Raw genomic sequence first — 19,382 nt, 5'->3', positions numbered from 1 at the left:
TCCGGAGCCGGGACGCGGAGCGGCGGCAGCTGGCAGCGGCAGCGGCTCCTCCTGCGCCTGCCGCCCGCCGAGGGGCCGTTGCCGTGTCTTCCCTGCCAGGGTTGGGTTGCCCCCGCCGGCCAGTCAAGGATCTAATTTGCTGACGAGCGCGCTCGGCGGCGGCGGAGGAAGGAGGAGGAGGAAAGGGCTGTTTCCGTGGCTTTGTGGATGCTCTACTTTTCCTGGAAATGCAAAAGATTATGCATATTTCTGTCTTCCTGGCTCCCGCGTTGTGGGGACTGATCTGGGGGGTCGCTTCTAACAGCATACAGATCGGTAGGTGCCCGCCCGCCTTGGGGCATCGCGCTCTTCCCGACGGCTCTCCCGCCCCTCGGTCCCCTCCGGCGTTTCCCCTCATGTCGCCGGGGAGGCCAGTATCCGCCCGGCGCTCCTCTCCGGTAGCCGTGGCCAGAGCCTCCCCGGATCCCCTCGCCGCCCCCTCACCCCCAGCCGCACCGGACGGGGACGGGACGGGAGCCACCGGCAGCCCCACCGGCACCCCCGGCAGCGGGAAGGGAGACGGTGCGGGGGCTGCCCTGCCCGCCTGACTCTGTGTGTATGTGTGTGTATTTCCCTGCAGGGGGGCTGTTCCCGAGGGGCGCCGATCAGGAGTACAGCGCGTTTCGGGTAGGGATGGTTCAGTTCTCCACCTCGGAGTTCAGGCTGACGCCCCACATCGACAACCTGGAGGTGGCCAACAGCTTCGCCGTCACCAACGCCTGTGAGTAAACGGGGCGCTTGCGCACGCCGCGGGGGGGGGGGAGGCGGTGTAGTGCGCGGTGCGGTTGTTGCGGGGGGGGAAGCGCCGAGCCGCGGGAGCTCTCGGCCCCGGGGAAAAACGGGGCGCGGGGGGGTGTCTCCCTTTGCCCCCCTCCTCCCTTTGCCCCCCTCCTCCCCGAGGTTTAAGATGGTTCCTGCCCCACGCTTTTACATAAGGCGGCTGCGGAGCCTTCCCCTTAACCGGCGGCAGTCGAGGGGGCGGCGGAGCGGGCGGTTGCGGGGGCCATCAGCCATTTTAACGCCGCCCGGCGTTGCGGGCTCCCGTCTCCCCCCCCCGGCCGGTTCCTAGGGGTCCCCGGGGCCTGCCCGCTCGCCTCGGCGGGATGCGTGGGCGGCCGGTGGGGCTTTGCCCGGCCCCACGCGTGGTGGCGGGGAGCACATGCCCGGCTCGGGAAGGCGAAGCCGGGAGCCTTTGGGGTGGGGGGGGTCCCGCGGTGATGACCCGGCCGCTGCCCGGTGCTTAGACGGGGCGGGATGCGGGTTGACCCCCGCGGGAGGCTGCCGGTTCCCGCAGCGAGGAGGGGGCGTTCGGCGTTTGAGGTGCTGCCCCGGTTGCGGGAGATAGCCCAACCCGCTCTGGTGCCCGCTCCCGGCCAGCTGCGGCTCCCCCCGGTGCCCCGCTCCCCCCAGGCGTTTCCCCAGCCCTCCCGGGACAAGCCGTGAGGGGACACTTGCATCTGGAGATCAGTTTATCAGCCGAGAGCGGTTTTTATCCCACCCCCTTATTGGCGACCTCTTTTTTTTTTTTTTTTTTTTGCTGCGTTGTGGTGGGGGCGGTGATGCTGAAGGGGGGGCTTCAGGGCAGGGGGGCTGGGGTAGGTGGTGGAAGAGGGCAACCCGCGGTGCTCTCAGTGGCCTGTGTGAGGACAGGAGGGTACAGCACACGTAGCTGAAGTCAGAAAAGGTCAGAGCATGTAACCAGCCACAGTAAGGCCGCTTTGCCAACCTTTGCAAGCTGCCTGGGGATGAGTTCTTCCTTTCTTAGGTAATGAGGGTTTCCAGCAAGCAGAACTGCGTGTGGGTAGCATTTGCAGTCCTGAGAAATGCTGTACAGTAGCTGCCGTACTGGGACTGTCAGTGAAGGAAGGGATTGTGTAGTGGTCTAGATGGCATTCAGCAAAAACGTGACTGGTCTTTCTGCGTTTCACGGTTCGGCGAAATCAACGAAATCCTGAAAACAGTTTGTGTAAAATGCCATAATATTTTTTTTTCGTACTAGAGACAAATATAGCCACCTGGCCTTTGAGAAAGTAAACGGTACAGATTTTTCTCCGTCCCCATCAAGTTTTTTATCAGTGTTTTTGTCATGCGTCTGTCTTGTTCTTGAGTTTGGCTGTCTTCCTTGGAGAACTCAGAATACTCAGATGACATGTGTTGGCTGTAGACTGCAATGATGCACTTTGAGACTTCCAGCAGAGGGGAGATGCTATCCATGTTTTGGGTTTCCCTTTGTCTGAACCTTGTCTAAGGCTTCCATTTTCAAGCAGTTTTAAGAGCACCAAATTAAGATGTCAACATGTACTTACTTTTTCATCACCTCAGTCACCACTGATGGTTTCGTCATGTTATCTTGTCAGTTGGATTTAATTGACTAGTGAAGTATAAGCTAAAAATACATACAGTATTTCCTTGATTACCTTCTGAAGATGGTTTGATTGGGGAACACGGAGTTCTGAAGACAGGTATTTGCCATATAAGAAGTAAAATTTAGAATTGATTGCAAAGCATTGCAAGCACAAATGGTTAAACAGGTTCCTTTTTTTTTTCCCTCTTTTATGCTTGTTCTCATTCAAAATATTGAAAAATCTGCAGGTTGGGGTTTGGTTCCTTTTTTCTTTTCAGAGTAACATTCAAAGAACCTGTGTCCGAAGCCAGCATTATCAACAGTTAAACAATGCAGGTGTAAAAAGGTGGTCACAGAAAAGTAGGATAATATGAAACTGAAAATGGCTCAGTATTCACCCAGATATTTCACTCCAGCAAGGTGATTTTCCTTCACAGAAATGTAGTGGCAGGCTTATACCGTAATAGAAGTAACGACCTTTTCTTGCCCTAAGAATAACAAATAAATTTTCTAAAATCAATAACCAAAATATTACAGTTTTCAACTTAAAATCCCCCAACTTTATTTAAAATCCCCCAAAGAAGGCTGCAGGAGCTCTGGGTGATGGTGCAGGAGGTGTGGTGTGCCGCCGTGCACCCCAGCAGCCCAGCTGGGATGTGCCTGCCTCCCTCACACAACGCAGGAACTGAGGGAAACGGGGGCATACAATTCCATTCCCTTTAAAAAGAGACAAACAAAACCCCCACTGTTTAAGCTATCTAAAGGAATCTTCAAACTTAGTATTAGCATTTGCTCAGAGTTCCTTGATGGAGCAAACAGGTTTTAGATGAACCGGTTGTATTGTTGGTACTACTTTTAAGTTAGGTTCCTAAACTTCCAGAAAAGAGGAGACAGTGGTTATATATCACTGAGGGGTGTTTGAAACAGTATAAGAAGACTACTCAGTCTTTTAAAGGTGACCAGAAGAAGGAAAGGAGACTCTGTGAGTAGATAGCCTTAACTCATGTGATATATCCATACCAAATAGTTATTTTAGGTTGTTGGACTGTTGCAAGTCTGGTGCAAAGCTGTGTTGACAGGTCATCAGGAGCAGCTGTTGGAATCTAATTGCAGTTTGACACCTTGCAAGTCGGTGTCACCAGGAGGCTTAATGATTTTGATTGAGAGATGTGCAGTCTTTCTTCAGACTGATGGCACGATTAAGAGAAATGTTTGATGCCGTGACTACTGTTACATCCCTCAAGAGAAGTGGGGCCAGACTTAGCCCTCTGAGAATACTTAGCAATTCAGAAGATTCCAGCCTAGCTGGTAAAGGCTGGTTACAAAGTGGTTCACCCTAACAGAACCTTTTTGGCTTTTAACAGCTGGGGCAGAGGTACAGCACTGCAGGTAATTCATGGGGCGGAATTGGAAGGTGTCCAAACCACTGGACTTTATTGTTCTTCAGCACAGTGTAATTGAGTCTTGTCTAATTGGAGAAGTGCTGGCCATCAGCAGCATCAGATTTTTCCTTTAAAACAAGAAAAGAGGAAACTGGTGAAGACAAAGTCCTTTCCCCTTAAATCCAACAACCCAGACAGGGATAGATATATTATGTACTCACATCTTTTTTCACTGGAAGGATATTGGAGTCACCTAAAGAGAGGTTTCCTGTGGAGTACTATAAAACCTCCATAATGGTAACAAGTTTTTCATATAGTAGTTTCAGCACAGAGGTAATATACGCACAATCTTGGATGTTTAATCCTGCTGGCTCAAGAGCCAGCATTGAGCTTTTCTGTTTTAAATCAAGTCTTATAGCTCTGCAGGGATCACTGCACCATGACATTAGGGCAAGGGGATGCTGATTCATGCATAAACCTTAGATCCTTTCATTACATCTTCAGCCAGCAGCTTTGGAAACCTGTGAATATCTAGCATGTTGCAACTTGGGAGTCATGGCAAAGGTTTTCCCAGCCATTTGGGAATATAATGCTGTAGATTGCATTCTTAAAGAAATAGCGTTCAGCATACTGCTGGCAAAATGATTAAAGAATAAACAAAAAAAAATATCCTGTAGTGGTAAAAATGGAAGAAATTTAGATGCGTTTGTTTGAATTAAAATTACTGTGGACCAAGCCCAAATATATTTCACAATAAATGATTAGAACTGATTTTGAAGGGAAGGAGGAATTTGTGATATGCTTATGTTTCAGTTCATTCGTATTCCTGGACCTTCTCATTTCCTTTTCTCTATAAAACATTTCTCAGGCTTGGTGAGCAGATGTGAAATAGGTTCTGTACCCCTTTGTAATTAAAATGTACAAGATCAGATGGGTTTCTGTAGAAAAATGGTACAATAAAACCAAGCCTACAATAGGAACTCTGGTGCTTTTGCTGCTCTCGAAACATTTCTCCGTCAAAATCAAGCTCTGTAGCAAACTTTAAACGTTCATCTGTTCTGAGAGTTATTCGTAAAGAAACCTGGGGTATTTATTGTGTGAAAGTGCTGTCCCTGCTGTGCATCTTTGCTCCTGGCTCACAGAGCTTTTTCACAGAGCCGTGATCCAGAATGAGGGCAGATACAAATATGACAGTTCTGGCTTGGCTACGTTTCAGATTTTTATTATGTGATCATTGCATTAATTTTGTCCATATATCTGAAATAAAAATGTACCATGCAGTTTTGAATATAGTATGAATATATATTTTACTCTGGTAAAGCTTAAAGTGAGTTATATTTAATAGCAGTTTGTGAGTAGCATATCAATCAAGGCTTAAATGTATCAATCAAGCTCTTAAATCAACCAGTATTATCAGTCAGTCTCTTCAATATATTCATGTGTTTATATATGATTTTATTTATATTTAAGATATGAAAATGTAGTACCTTTTTTCTCTTTATGGTAATGAAAGCTTTCATTTACACAGACTTTGGTAGGACTATTGACTGCACATAGCTGGGGATGTACTTAACTCCTTGTGTACATAAGACTTACTGTACTATCCAGTGTGTGTTACAGACCCTAAACCGAGGGCCACTGCATTAAGTGATACCGTTACTGCCAATTCCTTTAGTTCTTTTATCAAGCTTCTCATGATTAAAATATTATTGAGAATTAAGGCATGCTTAACGGCTAAATAATTGTTTTTTGAGCAGTTGATAATTACTAGGGAAGTATATAATAACTGAGAATATATTATTAGTTTGAAAATGCATTAAACAGGTAAAAACTATTACCATTACGTAGAAAATTAAGATAATCAGCATAATACATTTATCAGACATCTTCTATGAAAACATGATTAAATTGTAAAAAAATATTTGCTCAAGGAAAATAAAAATGAATGATTCTCTAATATGTGCTGGTAGGACTAATTTTTAGGAAAATAAAAGGAAAAAATAACCTTTAGTAAACAAAAAAGTATATGTATGTATGTGATTTAAATCTACATACATACATACTTAGTGAACAATAATTTATTTTAAATGTCACATAAATAAAAACCAAGACATTGGTTAAACCCTACAATTCGTTTTCTGAAGAGGATTATCTCAGAGCAGTTAGTAGTAAGGTAATTTATCACTTTAAGTCAGTGTTCTCACCCCTGTGAATTGAGTGCATGAATTACTGATTTTTTTATATCGAAGGTTCATGCCCTTATTCTGGAACGAACGTCACTGGAACTGAAGACAAGGAATGTCAGGTCAGAGTGAAAATGACACTAAAAAGATAACTGAATAGGTAAAAAATTTAGTTGTATATATCAAACTCTCTCCATATGTATATGTGAGTGGGCTTCTCATATGACAATTAGCTGTAACTTTCATTTCTGAAATGAACAAGATTTTCCATTATGCTGTAACTGATCATTGCATTTATCAGAACATGAATGTAGTGATATCTGCTTTTAGAAGACTGCGTACAGGGGATAAGTTCCTTTTGCCATCCAGATTTCTGAAAAGGTATAGGAGGAAAGCCTGCATGTTTTTATACAAAATATGTAGGTTTGTGGAGCATCATTATTATTTTGACTTGATTCTGTAATGTTTTCCTTTAAGTTCATAAAAAAATCTGCATTGACTACAAGTACATATTAGATGTAACCTTGTTAAAACTGAAAAAGGGCTTTGATTTAAATGGATAAGTCCTTCCAATAATAAATTATTTATGGATAAACAATAAGGAGTGAATAAAAGCATCAGACAAACATACTGAATGCACATTATAAAACAGATCGACAGTAAGGAGTAAAAGCAGGTTTTAAATAACCACATGTTGAACGAAGTAATATTCTACCTTCTAAAATCAATAACTGTGCTTAAAATACCGCTGTTGTATTTATTTGCATGCAGTTACAGAGTGGTATAGATGTCTTTTGAAATACTGTTTACTTTATCTATCTGTATCTAGGCCTGCCATAGAATATTTTTTATTTTCAAATGCAACACTGCTGTGCCCCCTTGTTTAATCTTTGATTTTTTTTTTCTTTTTTATTGTTTTCGGAAAGGTTCTCAAATCAGGCAGTTTATGGGGAGATTACTTCCCCCCCTAAAATTGCCATTTGGGAAATTACTATAGAGATTTAACATTTCTGTCTTGAATCTGATTTAATATACAGATATGTAATGCATTTACCTATGGCTAGTCAGTTTATGAGAGTGAAAAAAACATTTGCAAGAAAAAAATATTAATTATGATTCTGCAATGAGCTGTGGTTCAGCTGCAGCTACTACTGTCTCCCACCGCCTGCTCCCAAATCTGACTTAGAGAAATTAATAGGATTTTTTTTAAGGGCTAAAATGTTACAAGCAGTTCAACTAAAGGTGATGGAATCAAGCACAAGAAATGTCATATTTCAGCTCTAATCAACTATTTTATTTGATATCATAGGAAGGATATTCAAGTCTGTGTTCATTCACTTACAGTGTGTGATTGCTTTGTATGCTCGGGGTGCTGGGTCTGTAACTGAATTACCAATCACTTCAGCTAGTCCATGAATGACTTACCGAGCTTTATTGCACATGAAAATGGTATCTTTGTTACTTAACTACAGAAGGTAAATGTGCTTGCATTTCACTGCTGAAAAGAAAGAGTACTCTGCTATTTGTGTTTTAAAATAGAATTTTTTTTTTTTCAAATGATTTTTCCAATAGACAAGAGTAGGACAAAATTCTGTAAAATGTTCATATTGGCTCTGACTCATAAATACACACTCTCACACCTGGTAGAAGAATTTCAGAGCTCAATAAGGGCCAGTAGCTAATTATATGAAATATTCAAAATAGATATATGAACACATGCTTGCTATGCTATTCCACCTATTCAGTTTAATCTCAATTTCAAGTAGTTAATATTACATTGATTTGATGTTGCAATTTTTCAGGTGGCTGTGGTTAAGGCTGTCATACCACTGTAATTTAGTGCCAGTATAAATGTGTTTAAAAATTTAAAAACATGACTTGGGGTGGAAAAGATGCCTCTGCTTATTGCAGATGGTGTGAACTGATTTTCTTTCACATGCTTTGAAAATTACAAGAAACAGACTCTTTCTAAATATGTGTTATGATAGATAATTTAAAGAGCAATCTGTTAGGTAATGTGGAGATTTTCTTGTCATCTGTATGGAGAAGACTGCTTTTACAGGTCATGGCAACAACAGGGCTGGAGAGCTCAGCAGAATGGTTCTGCAACTGGTTTGCAGCCTGGAGAAAGGATTTGTTTTATTTTCTTTGGTTTTCTGCTTTTTATGAATGTACTTGGTAACTGTAGGACTCTTTCCATAAAATGGAAAGGCTAATGTGGTTTACTATCCCACGTAACATGGATCTGAAATATTTGGATGTGTTGCGTTCCCTGGCATGTGTAAGCTGTCTCAGAACATCTGCAAATGTATGCTAATGAAATAAACTGTACAGCTCTGAGCAAGTCCAAGCAATTTGTTCAATAATCTCATAAATCTTTGAAACTGAAGATGTTGAGGATTAGCTGGCTCAAAATGTTCCTCCCTGATAGTAGTTATGAGTTGTTCTTGACAAAATGTCTTCCAAGCCAAAATGCTGATTTTATTTTTTTCTTTATTTTTCCTTCATATGAATTTGGGTAACAATTTAATAGTCCAGTCCCAGGGGGAGTTCTTGGTACAAATGTGGGATCCTGCACATCTTTGCTACATGATTATGCCCTGTGCAGATGTACTGATATCAAGGAGCTTATTCTGGGTGTGATATTTGGAAAGCAGGGTAGACAATTTGCATGCTTAGTGCATGCCAAGCTCATACTTAAATAAGCTACAGCATTGTTACATGTAGGAGAAGCAGGATTGATCCACACCGGGATTACAGTGAGCGGTTAGGGAATCATCCAGGATTTAACCCAGTTATTTCTTATCTTGTCCATGTCAGGCAAAGAACCTGAGTTTAACTCTTTGTCTTTCATTTCCCAGTTGCGTGCCCTTAGTGCTGGGCCATTTTTGTTTTGACATTAGTCTCCCTCTCCTTCTGTCACTCTTCTTCATTTTTCCTGGCTTGATTAATTTTTGGTGGAAAAAAATCTCAGTAATCTTACTTTTGCCCCGATACAGGAAGGGGGAAAAGTAACTTTTAGGTTTTGGAAGCAGAAAGATAATTTTTTGCCCCTTTTGTAGTTATGATAAAGCATAGAGGAAAACAAAAAGGCAATGCTAGGAAAATTTATTTATATTAATTTAAATAATTGCTCAGTCAGCAAGTATTAATTGACCAGATCTATGCACAGCTTTAAACTTTTGAAGTAATTTTAAGTGAACACCTGGAAACAGAAACATATCATTTTATTATATTTAAAGACTAGATAGATTTGAGGGATCAGGAAATAGATGAAAATATGAGTCACTATGCATTATAGATTGCAGTATGTGTGGTTTTAATTTCACTCTCAGCCTTACGTCTGCCCCATTTTAAGGTGATTTCATTTGGTGAGAGTGGATCATGCTGAAAGTCTGAAAAGTCATGACTGGAAAGTCATTCAGTCCTTTTACTGACTAATCGGATTAGTTCATGTATTCAGCAACCTGATACCATAGTCTGGGATTCCAGAATAATAAGGCCAGACTATTTTTGCTCACTAAAATAAATGGTTAAGCTTCTACTAATGGTAGTAGGAACAAAAACAGATCAAAAATTCATATTATTTCTTCTTCTGTATGAGTGTGGAAGACTGATATTTTATATATGGAAAGAGATAGGGATTAAACAATTCCTAGAAAATGCTGAAACGTTTGAGCATGTATTTGACCTACAGAATATTTTTATCAAACTTTACAGTACATGCTCATATATGACCCTATTACAGTTTTTTAAAACACAAATTTATTAAGTACATATTTCTTAAGTCAGGATTCAGTATAGAAACTTTAGAGAAATTATTAGACCATTTCAATTTAGTATAAATATGTGAATAGATCTGTTAGCTTAGCTAAAAAAGGAAAGGTTTGGTCTGTGCTTCTGTAGGTGAAGAGGAAAAACATAATGCTTGCTCCCCTTCTTTGTGTTTAATCATGGATGTTATTCTTTGGTAAAATCTTTGCATAAATTTGAAATTTTCATTTTTCCTTAGCTCCTTTTTCACTTGTAGGAAAATGCATTTTGGCTTGACTTTCTAGAACTCAGAAGTGAACTTCTGCTATACAAGTAAGCATCTGTGAGCTGTGGATATTGAATTTTTAGCAAGTGGAGCCCTTAATGTTTCTTTGAGCTTATCTATTCACTTCTATTTCAATATGATAAAAAGAGAATATATTCTTCAAAGTCTCCATATCTGGAGGCACCTTAAATTCACTTGCAGTTAAACAACTCAAGACCCATTTTGTGGTACTCGCTATCCTCACGCTATCCTTGAGGGGTGACCTCAAGGTACAGCTCCAGAAAATATGTGTGTCCTGTAAGTCCTGCACATCTGGCAGCCTGTGGGGATGCCTCGGATACTTCAGTGTCTAAAATAGCACTTGGCACATGTACTTAGTAACCTGAATAATTTCCTGAGTTTCATGAGAAAAGAGCATGTCTGTAAAGACCCAAACACCTTTTAGGAACTCTGACATTTTTGTAGGCTGTTCAATACGGTTGCAATTAGTTTGTGTTTGTAGTAGAAGGCATAGGTCCTATTAAGTCATTCCATTTAAATGTACTTTCAAGGGTACTATAAACCTATTCCAACATGTTGAAGAGTATTAGGTTTGCATGGCAAGGTTTTTGGGGCTACAGGGGTGGTTTCTGTGAGAAGCTGCTAGAAGCTTCCCCTGTGTCTGATAGAGCCAATGTCAGTTGGCTCCAAGATGGACCCACCACTGGTCAAGGCTGTGCCCATCAGCGATGATGGTGGTGCCTCAGTGAGAATATATTTAAAAAGGTGCAGGGGGAACTGCTAGAGAGCAGCCAGGGAAGAGGAGTGAGAGAAACAACTCTGCAGACACCAAGGTGAGTGAAGAAGGAGGGAGAGGGGGTGCTTCAGGTGCAGGAGCAGAGATTCCCCTGCAGTCCAAGGAAGAACCCACGCCAGACTGGGTGGATGCACGAAGGAGGCTGTGACCCCATGGAGAGCCTGGGCTGGAGTGGGCTCCTGCCAGGACCTGTGGCCCCATGGAGAGAGGTTTGCTGGCAGGACTTGTAACCCCATCAGGGTCCCACGCTGGAGCAGTCTGTTCCAGAAGGACTGCACCCTGTGGAAGGGACCTGCACTGGAGCAGTTTATGAAGAACTGCAGTCTGTGGGAAGGACCCACTTTGGAGAAGTTAATGAAGGACTGTCTCCTGTGCGAGGGACCCCACACTGGAGCAGGAGAAGAGTGTGAATTGCCCTACTCTGACTTCTAATTGGCAGTAAATTAATTTCCTCAGGTCGAGTCTGTTTTGCCCATGATGGTAATTGCTGAGTAATCTACCTGTCCTTCTTGACCCATGAGCTTTTTGTTATATTTTCTCTCCCGTGTCCAACTGAGGAGGGGAGTGATAGAGTGGCCTTGGTGGGCAGCTGGCATCCAACCGGGGTCAAACCACTCCATAAGTATCTGCTTTTCCTGTTAGTTTTGTCCTTTTGGAGATGCAAAGAGGGTCCACTTCATTTTAGCATTTTTATTTTCCTTTCTGTGTGGAGATGTTTTTGGCTTCTTTTTGGATCCATCAATACAGTGGTTCAGTCAGTGTTGCGGCTCCTAGCATTACTTTCCGTTTTTTGGTGCGCAGAATCGTGATTTCCTGTGCCTATGTTTCTGGCTTTATCTTGCTCTCCAGGAAATTGCAGTGTTCAATTTTCGCAGTATTTCATTGTTACATGAAATCTTGAGATGTACATGTTGCAGCTTTTAGAAGCTGTTTTCCAAACTAATTATCAACTGCCTTAAAAACCAGATGTATTAGAAAAAAGTTCACTTGCTGTGCTTCCTCTCTCCATATAGGTGATACATTTCAACAACATAGATCTAATTTTGAAGTTCCTTTTTTTCCCTTTCCCTGTTCTGTTCTCATAGAGCTTAAAACAGTTCTCCTAAACAAGTGTTGCTACTACAGGGTTTTTAAAAAGACTGTGAAAGTAATTGTGCTAATTATTTAATTTTGACACATGGATGTTTCTGTAGAAATAAATTTATGAATTTAAAATTAGGTTTCTTATTTACTAAATGTCATTTAAAACTTCCTGAGGAAGCTAGCAATGTTTTCAGGAACATGGTGAAATGTAGTCATACCACTACAGATTGCTTACCAACTGTGAGCTAAGTTTTGTGCACTGCAATTGAACTGTCTTTGCTTTTGGTCTGATTTTTTTTTTTTTTCCCCTTGAAGAAAAATCCTTCTTTTCTTCTGCAGGCTTCCTTTTACTCCTTTAATCTCTGCCAACCAGTTAAGTATACCAAAAGTATCCATTTCAGGAACCCTAGTTCACCTCATTAGAATTCTCTTCTGCTTTCCAGGTTCAAGTTTAAGAACACCTTGCTCAGTGACTGATTCTGTTTAGGGTACAGATCCACTGGGTGATGGTGACTTTAGTGATGGATGTAAAATGGGGTTTTTCTGTTTACTTGTTTTTCTGAATGCTTTCTGAATTAGAACTCAAGAGATCTCATCTCATTCCAAAGCAGCTTCCTAAATGTTCATGACAGACCAAAAGAGAGACGGTGTAACTTGGCAAGCCATCAAGAGGTGTACCTCACTGTGACTGTGCTGTAGGAGAGGGGGGAAAAAAAGTCCCGTGCAGCACAGATCTGTCCTACGCATCCTCCACACTTTTAACCCACAGCCTAGATGTGCATATGGCAGTTTACGTTGCTTCTGATATTCATGGAAATTCCTTGTTCTGTAACCCTTGATGGCTTTATATACTTGCTGTGAGTCCTTCCTAGCTGTGGTGACATCTCCAATTCTCTTCCATGACGCAGTCCCATTCAAGCCAGTCCCCAAAGTGATTTGGAAACCGTCATTTGTACAAACTGGGAACTTGGTACTGAGTCCGGGAAGGGAGCAAGGCTGGAGGCATCTGCGTTACCCAAATTTAGGGGTGAGAATTAGGTGCTTGACAATGGAATTGGCAACAGTTAGCACCTAATGGAAAAGACACTAAGTCACCCTAAGGAACAGAAAGCTGCTCTTCAGAATCTTGTAACAGAAACTGTCAAACTAAAACTGTTCCTCTCCCTTCTTGGGTGACTGACCGTAGCTCTGAGGCGAAGGAGGTAGGTAACAGCCAGAAGCTACTTTCTCAGCTAATAATGGGTTTAAATGCTCTAGCTGTATGGTGCTCTGGACACTCTGCAGATCTTCCACATTTCCAGTGGGACAGCCCAATGGTGTAGAAAGAAGTGGGAGAGTCTCAGAGCTCTGAGGATGGTAGAAAAGAGGAGCTGACTTCTTGCCTTATCTTTATGCAACAGTTGGGATCAGGGCAAGAAGGATCAGGTCTCTTTTTCTCTGGGCTGTGGTAACTTCAAGGTTTCTCATTAGATTGAAGTTCTTAATCTTGTACTAGTAGACCTGTATTTTTGAACCTGATACTGTAACAGAAAATATGTCTTCTGGCCTCCCTTAGGAGGTATTGCAGTGTGTTTTTTTTTGGATGAGTTCGTTATCATCCTGAAGTTTCAGTTTGTATTCTATACTGTATATTTTAGGTGGTAAAAGTTAATGCTATTTGTATTTAAGCTGTACTGGTCATGAGCAACGCGGTACTTGCTTTTCCCATGGGTATAGTCACTTCATTGTTTCTAGATAAAGTTCAGGGTAGGGATTTTAATCTGTAGAGTTCTGGGTATGTTTAGTTCTGGCTATGTGGATAAAGATTTCTTCTTGTTTAGCTGCTAGGGCAGCTACATTCATGGACACTTAGGTTTGAAGATTGGGATGCTGCTGGCAGGATGTTTTCTATGGAGAATGCTCAACTTTCTTTGTGTTTTTCATGATCTGTCAATCTGTTTCATCCAAAGTATTTGCTGAAGGAGCTGATTGGAAAATGAGAATTTTTAGGAATGATATTTCCCTTTTGGTCATCAGAAAAAACAAGATTAGTTTGTTTATTTCTGTATAATCTTTATTCAGGGAATCCATAATTCATATCAAGCTTCATTTCTTTGAAGGGGAAAGTAGGAGATGGCAATAAAGCACTCGGTTTTGTTTTTCCACCCTTATCTTTGAATTGCTGGGCACAAAGAATGGAAGTTCCATTTAGGTAAAGTGCATAAGGAAAATATGTTCCTATCATCCTTTAGAGGCATATAATATGCGCTATATGCTTTTTTCCTGTGTAGAAAAAGGAAGCAAAATTTCAAGAAAATTTCCTTGAAATTTCAAGGAAAAGCAAGCTTAAAAACAAATAAATGGTCTTGTTAAGATCTGGATTATTCATACATAGCACGAAAAGTGAGCAATTTAAACCTGGAAGTCAGAATAATAGCAGGAATAAGTGCAGTGATATGCTGTTGAATAGCAAATGTGTGCATCAAGAGAAAAATGAACAGTACTGCCTTGTTCTGGTGTGTCTGTACCTTTTTACAGGCAATGAAATAATTGTGATCACAAAATCTTATGCAGCCCTCAGGAATAGGTTTACTAGATTTTCCTTCAAAATCTCTGCTCAGTTGATGTAACTCACTCCGACAGCTACTGTGGGACTGTATCCTGAAAGGTTCGGGGTGCTTAGCATGCCAGCGACAGTTATTTGGAATTGCCAAAGGTGAGGGGGGGATACGATTCACAGGATTTGTGCCAGCTTTCCCCATGCATTTGACTACAGTTCATCCCATTCCAGCTCACCCGCATGATTATAAAAAACAATATATGGAAAATGTTTAGAGTTTTAAATTAAGAATAAACATTACTGAGAGTTCACACATGGCTGAATTAAATGGTGTGTTTTGTGTTACTAAATACTTTGAGTGATGACAGGTAGAGGCTTTAATTCTAATCCTGTCGTGATACTGACTGGGTACCAGTGCACACTACCATTCTTTCTGGTTTTGTGTGACTATTTCCTTCCCACACAGAAGGGTGGTTTTGAACAGTCAAAAATAGTCAGTGCTCTGTCACCTCCGCAAACGTCAGCGAGGACTCTCATCCAGACCAGAGGTGCTCCATAGGACTCCTGCTTCTGCAGTCCACAGTTGAGCAGAACACACAGTCCTTATTAAAATAAAGCCATTTGCTTAGGTAGCAATAGTACTAGTTCTTAGTGATTAGCTTGGAATACAGTAATTGACTGGCCTGAATAAACTGTAGTTAGTAAAAAAAAAATAATTTTAGGAACTCTGGCAATGTTCAAGATGGAAATTCCTTTGAACCATTGCTTGTTCTTCGACGCAAATATTCTTCTGGAGATTGTTTGAAAACATGATTTAATCAAGAGAAATCTTGTTGAATGGAATAGGCTGCAGTGACGAGCTGCCTATGCACTTCTCTCTGTCTTTATTCTTTCTCAGATTCATTATGTTTGGATCTTTAGCTGTATATTTCCTCTCATAGTGAATGTCATGGAAGTTTTCTTTTTTGAGAAGTGGTTACTTTTAATCACATCTAGTTGTAATTCATTATAAGCTGTAGTTACATTTTTTAAAAAAAGGATAGTTTCAATTAAATCATCAGCATTGTCGTTGAGTTTTCTGATAATATGGCAGGCAGTGGTTATTGATTCCCTAAAAATGTAACACCTTGATGGTATTTCTTTCAATATTTTAACTTCTTTTCACAAACTCTTGGACAACAAATGAAACAAACCAAAGCATCTCTCTTTAGAAAATATTCATGTGTACCATCTTGTGGTGGTGATAATATACCACTTCTAAGATTCAGGCAACATACAGTACACAGAATGGTTATTTGTTTACCCTTTGTGCATAGTGTAGAAGATGTGCACAAGAAGGACTTTATATTTTTCTTTCAATGGCAATTGAAGCTCATGATGTAGTGGATTGTCTTTTCTTCAGTTTCTAATTTCATGTTCTAAAACTTGGAAACTTGGAATATTATGCTCATCTGGCAGAAGCTTAACCTCCCGTTTGTTGTTTTGTAACTGAAAGACTAAAAACTTAATGGGAACATTAAAGAATAGAGCTTTTTTTCCTCCTTAGCGTAGCCTTAGACATGCTTCTAGTATACAAAGGTTGCGAGTGGTTGGGCTAAGAATTAAGAATGCTTGTCAGTTTAAAAAAAATTAAAAAATGTGCATGAACAGTGTGAAGAGATTGAGGAGATTTAGTATAACTCCTGTGTGTTTGGAGTCTCCAAAATAGCAGTTGTTTTTAAAAGTGTAAGAATAAGGCAGACAATTAAACTTAGAAAGATTTGTGAAGTCATTTTTTCAATGGCAAATAAGAGTGTGTTATAAAACAATACGTGATGGTGATTAAGCAATTCATGATGACTGGATGCGGTATAAAGTTTTCATGAATAATCATTTAGGACTATCTGATTAGGATGAGTGATTTAACCTTTAAATAAACTTTCTAACTACATATTTTGCAACTTGAAAGTAGTCTTCTCTGACTGCTGGCAATGCCTTGTAATGGGTTATCATCTACTGGGCTTATTGCCTTGGTTACTGTAGCTGTACCAGCACTACAGGTTTGATCGGTGCCCCTTAGCTTCAGCCAGTGTCCAGGCGTGGTTTAGGGAAGGTTCAGGCCAGGACCTGTCAGCAGCAGGCAATCTGGAGTTGGTCATCTTGTTTTTAAGTGAAGATTGGTTAGCTGTTTGCATGCAAGTTGCCCAGGCAGCGGCAGTAGGGATGGAGGATGTGCAGGGGCTCATCTTGTTTGTTGTCTCACCATTGTATTCGCTATTTTGGAACATCAGTGGTGCGTTTGGCCTGTTGTAGATGACTTCAAATCCTCCTTCCTGCTTCATCTCTTCCTCCTGTGATTTTGCATATCCCTCTTCTAGAATAGATGTTCTCTCAGAAGTACATCATAGACAGGACTGAACTGGGGCGTATGTCAGGAGTGCATCACTCTGGAACTCTTGGCATAGGAGAGCCAGAGGGGCAACCCTCCTCAGCATAACACAACTAAGGACAGACTTGAGTTCACACCAGCATTCCAGATTTCCTGCCATCCACTCCAGGGATTATGAACACAGAGAGATGTCAGAAGTGTCTCCTTTACCATTCTCCTTGTGTTACTTGGACTTTTCTCTGGAATATTTGATAATAGGAACCAATGTGCTCTTACATGCATGTTTTCAGTAATGAAAATGATGATTCTTCTTGTGCAAAAGAAGGTACTTACCAAAGAGAAAGCAAATTTATTTGTCTTACTTTTACATTTAGCTTAATAGAAAGAAATCTCCAAAGAAAAGCATAACATTAATTTCCTAGTAACATATTAATCTTTTTCTGATTGCAATATTCTGTGGTTTCATGTTGCATTAATTCCTAGTTTTGCTAATTTCTAAACAAATTAACTAAAATTAAGAAAAAAAAAAAAAAATTGTTGTGCTATCAGGAAAACGTCCTACACTTTCCTTTCAAAAGATTCTGAATGTACTGTGATGCATCCTTAAGAGAAAGTGGGTGCATTTTTTCCTGTGTTTTTCTGGAATTCTTATTACCTTCTGGCAATGCATTGCAGTGGCACTACAAACCCCAGAGCCTGTTTCAGATGCTCATGCTGCCAAGTTCAATCCATGTATAAGTTATAGACATGATACCTTTTTCTGGGAGGAAAATGCATTGCTATTTTAAGAGCACTCCTCTGTTGTTCGCTTTGTTGTGTTTTATCTCATGTAGCATTAACAGAAGTGAAACGTTTGATATAAGAAATTGATTGTTTTACTGGGTCCTGAATTTAGTCCTGAACGTGAACAGCAGTATTTGCATTATTCTGGAGTTCTGTTTTAACTGTCAGTGATGTGTAATTTTAGTCTGAGATTTGATGTTTCTTCTCTGTTTAGAAGAAACATAAGTTGAATTGCAGAGTGGCTTTGTGATACCAAGTTGCAGTCGGAGGGCTTGCCAGTATTGGCCAGTCCTTTATTTACAGTAATGTTTGATAGGTTTTGCTAGATTCCTCAGCAATTCTAGGGGGGGGTGTGTGGAGGTTTTTAGGGGTTAGGTGTTTTGTGGGGAGAGTGTTTTTTGAGGTATGCTTTCATGGTTTTTTTTTCCTGTAAAATTATTTACTGAAAGACTTAGTTCACCTTATGCTCAAGTTGAACAAAGTATATATGCTCTGGAATAAAGCGTATGGTCTAAATACTAATCTTTAGGGAGGAGCAATGGAAAGGGGAATGCTTCTGCCAGTCAATTTGCAGCATAGCATGAAATAGATTACAAAGGTGAAGATCATGATTTTGAATGTACACTGTTACCAGTCAGACATAAATCATATGTATAAACATCTCATAAATAACATTGTTACAACTCACACTGTTGTAAGTCAGTGTACATAATAAGACTTGCAATCTGATTGTGAATTGGTGCTTTTTCTGAAGTCCTGGTATTCATTTCAGATTATTTTCATTTTCTCAAGGGTATCACACACTAGTTGCAAGGGGAGTGTTGAAGATGATGAGAGGCTGCTAAGAGCACTTGGGATGCTAGAGTGAGGCTGGTCTGCATCTGGCAGCAGTTCTGAGGGATTTGAACTACATAGCCTTTTTATCAATTACTATTTGCATCAGACTGCTGTAATATATGGGCTTCCTAATTTGAGATGACTTGGTTTAGTGTTCCAAAAGCTTGTAAATACTACTGTATTTATAAGCAAGCATTAAGAGTGATTGCTGTACATTTAGTGACTGCAAACAGTTTCATGGTAGAACCCTTCAAAAACTGTAAATAAGAACTAGTTTGTACTGCAAAGCAGCATCTGCATTTGTTTGCATTACATTTGTGCCTGGATGTTCCTGGAGGTATTGCAGGTTTATGACACTGGACATTGCACAGCTGTATAGTAAGTGCCAGCCCTTGCCCCAAAAACCTCAGAACTGAAGTGCAAAAAGGAGACAGAAGAACTTTCTTTCCTCTTTTCACATGCAGTACAAATGAGGGGTGGAGGAAGATTAAATTATTTACTCAAGGTCATGACGAATGTCTACATTCTGAGCTGTGAATGAGAGCTGTAAATGAGTCTAGATTTCCTAAGGGCTGGTGAGAAAGCAAGAATTCTGTTTGACAGAAAAGGAAAAATTCATTGTTTTGACATTAGCATCGTTTCTAATAAGTGAGGGAAAACAATCCATCAGAAATTTCTTATGGATAAGGAAAAAGGACAGAGGGAGTTAAAGAGAGGGTGAGAGACACAGCAAAAGAAAATAGTAGGCAGAAGGGAGGGAGAGAGGTGGAAGGGAGAGAAAGTGCGTCAGAGCATTTGTATGAAAAGGGGAAAATCAAAGTCACTTTCTCCTCTTCATGATTCAGGTACTTGAACTGCATTGTTTTAAATAAGTGCCATTTAGACAACACTTGCCCTTGTCCCTGTCCTTTTTCTTTGTTTGTGACCAAAAACTCTATTCTTGACATTAGAAATTCTCTTTTGGGATAAGAGGGAAGAAGGAAATGGAG

General features: G+C 40.7%; 1 protein-coding gene across 7 annotated transcripts in view; it reads left to right on the top strand.

Moving 5' to 3' along the window:
• The first annotated feature begins 6 nt into the window (after positions 1 to 6).
• GRIA2 (glutamate receptor, ionotropic, AMPA 2) overlaps positions 7 to 19,382 on the top strand; it is a 94,679-nt gene continuing 75,303 nt past the window's right edge. For all 7 annotated transcript variants that reach the window (XR_001412245.1, XR_001412244.1, XR_001412247.1 and 4 more), the window contains exons 1-2: positions 7 to 315; positions 620 to 760. Coding sequence is in view for 4 of the 7 variants with exons in the window: in XM_014943670.1 (XP_014799156.1) it covers positions 228 to 315; positions 620 to 760 (229 nt within the window). In the remaining 3 variants the exon portion in view is untranslated. The remainder of the gene's footprint in view (positions 316 to 619; positions 761 to 19,382) is intronic.

Source organism: Calidris pugnax, unplaced genomic scaffold (assembly GCF_001431845.1).
Source record: "Calidris pugnax isolate Ruff unplaced genomic scaffold, ASM143184v1 scaffold15, whole genome shotgun sequence".
NCBI classification, from domain to species: Eukaryota; Metazoa; Chordata; class Aves; order Charadriiformes; family Scolopacidae; genus Calidris; species Calidris pugnax.
The sequence above is the reverse complement of the archived record's forward strand: the minus strand, read 5'-3'. Positions and strand labels throughout refer to the sequence as shown.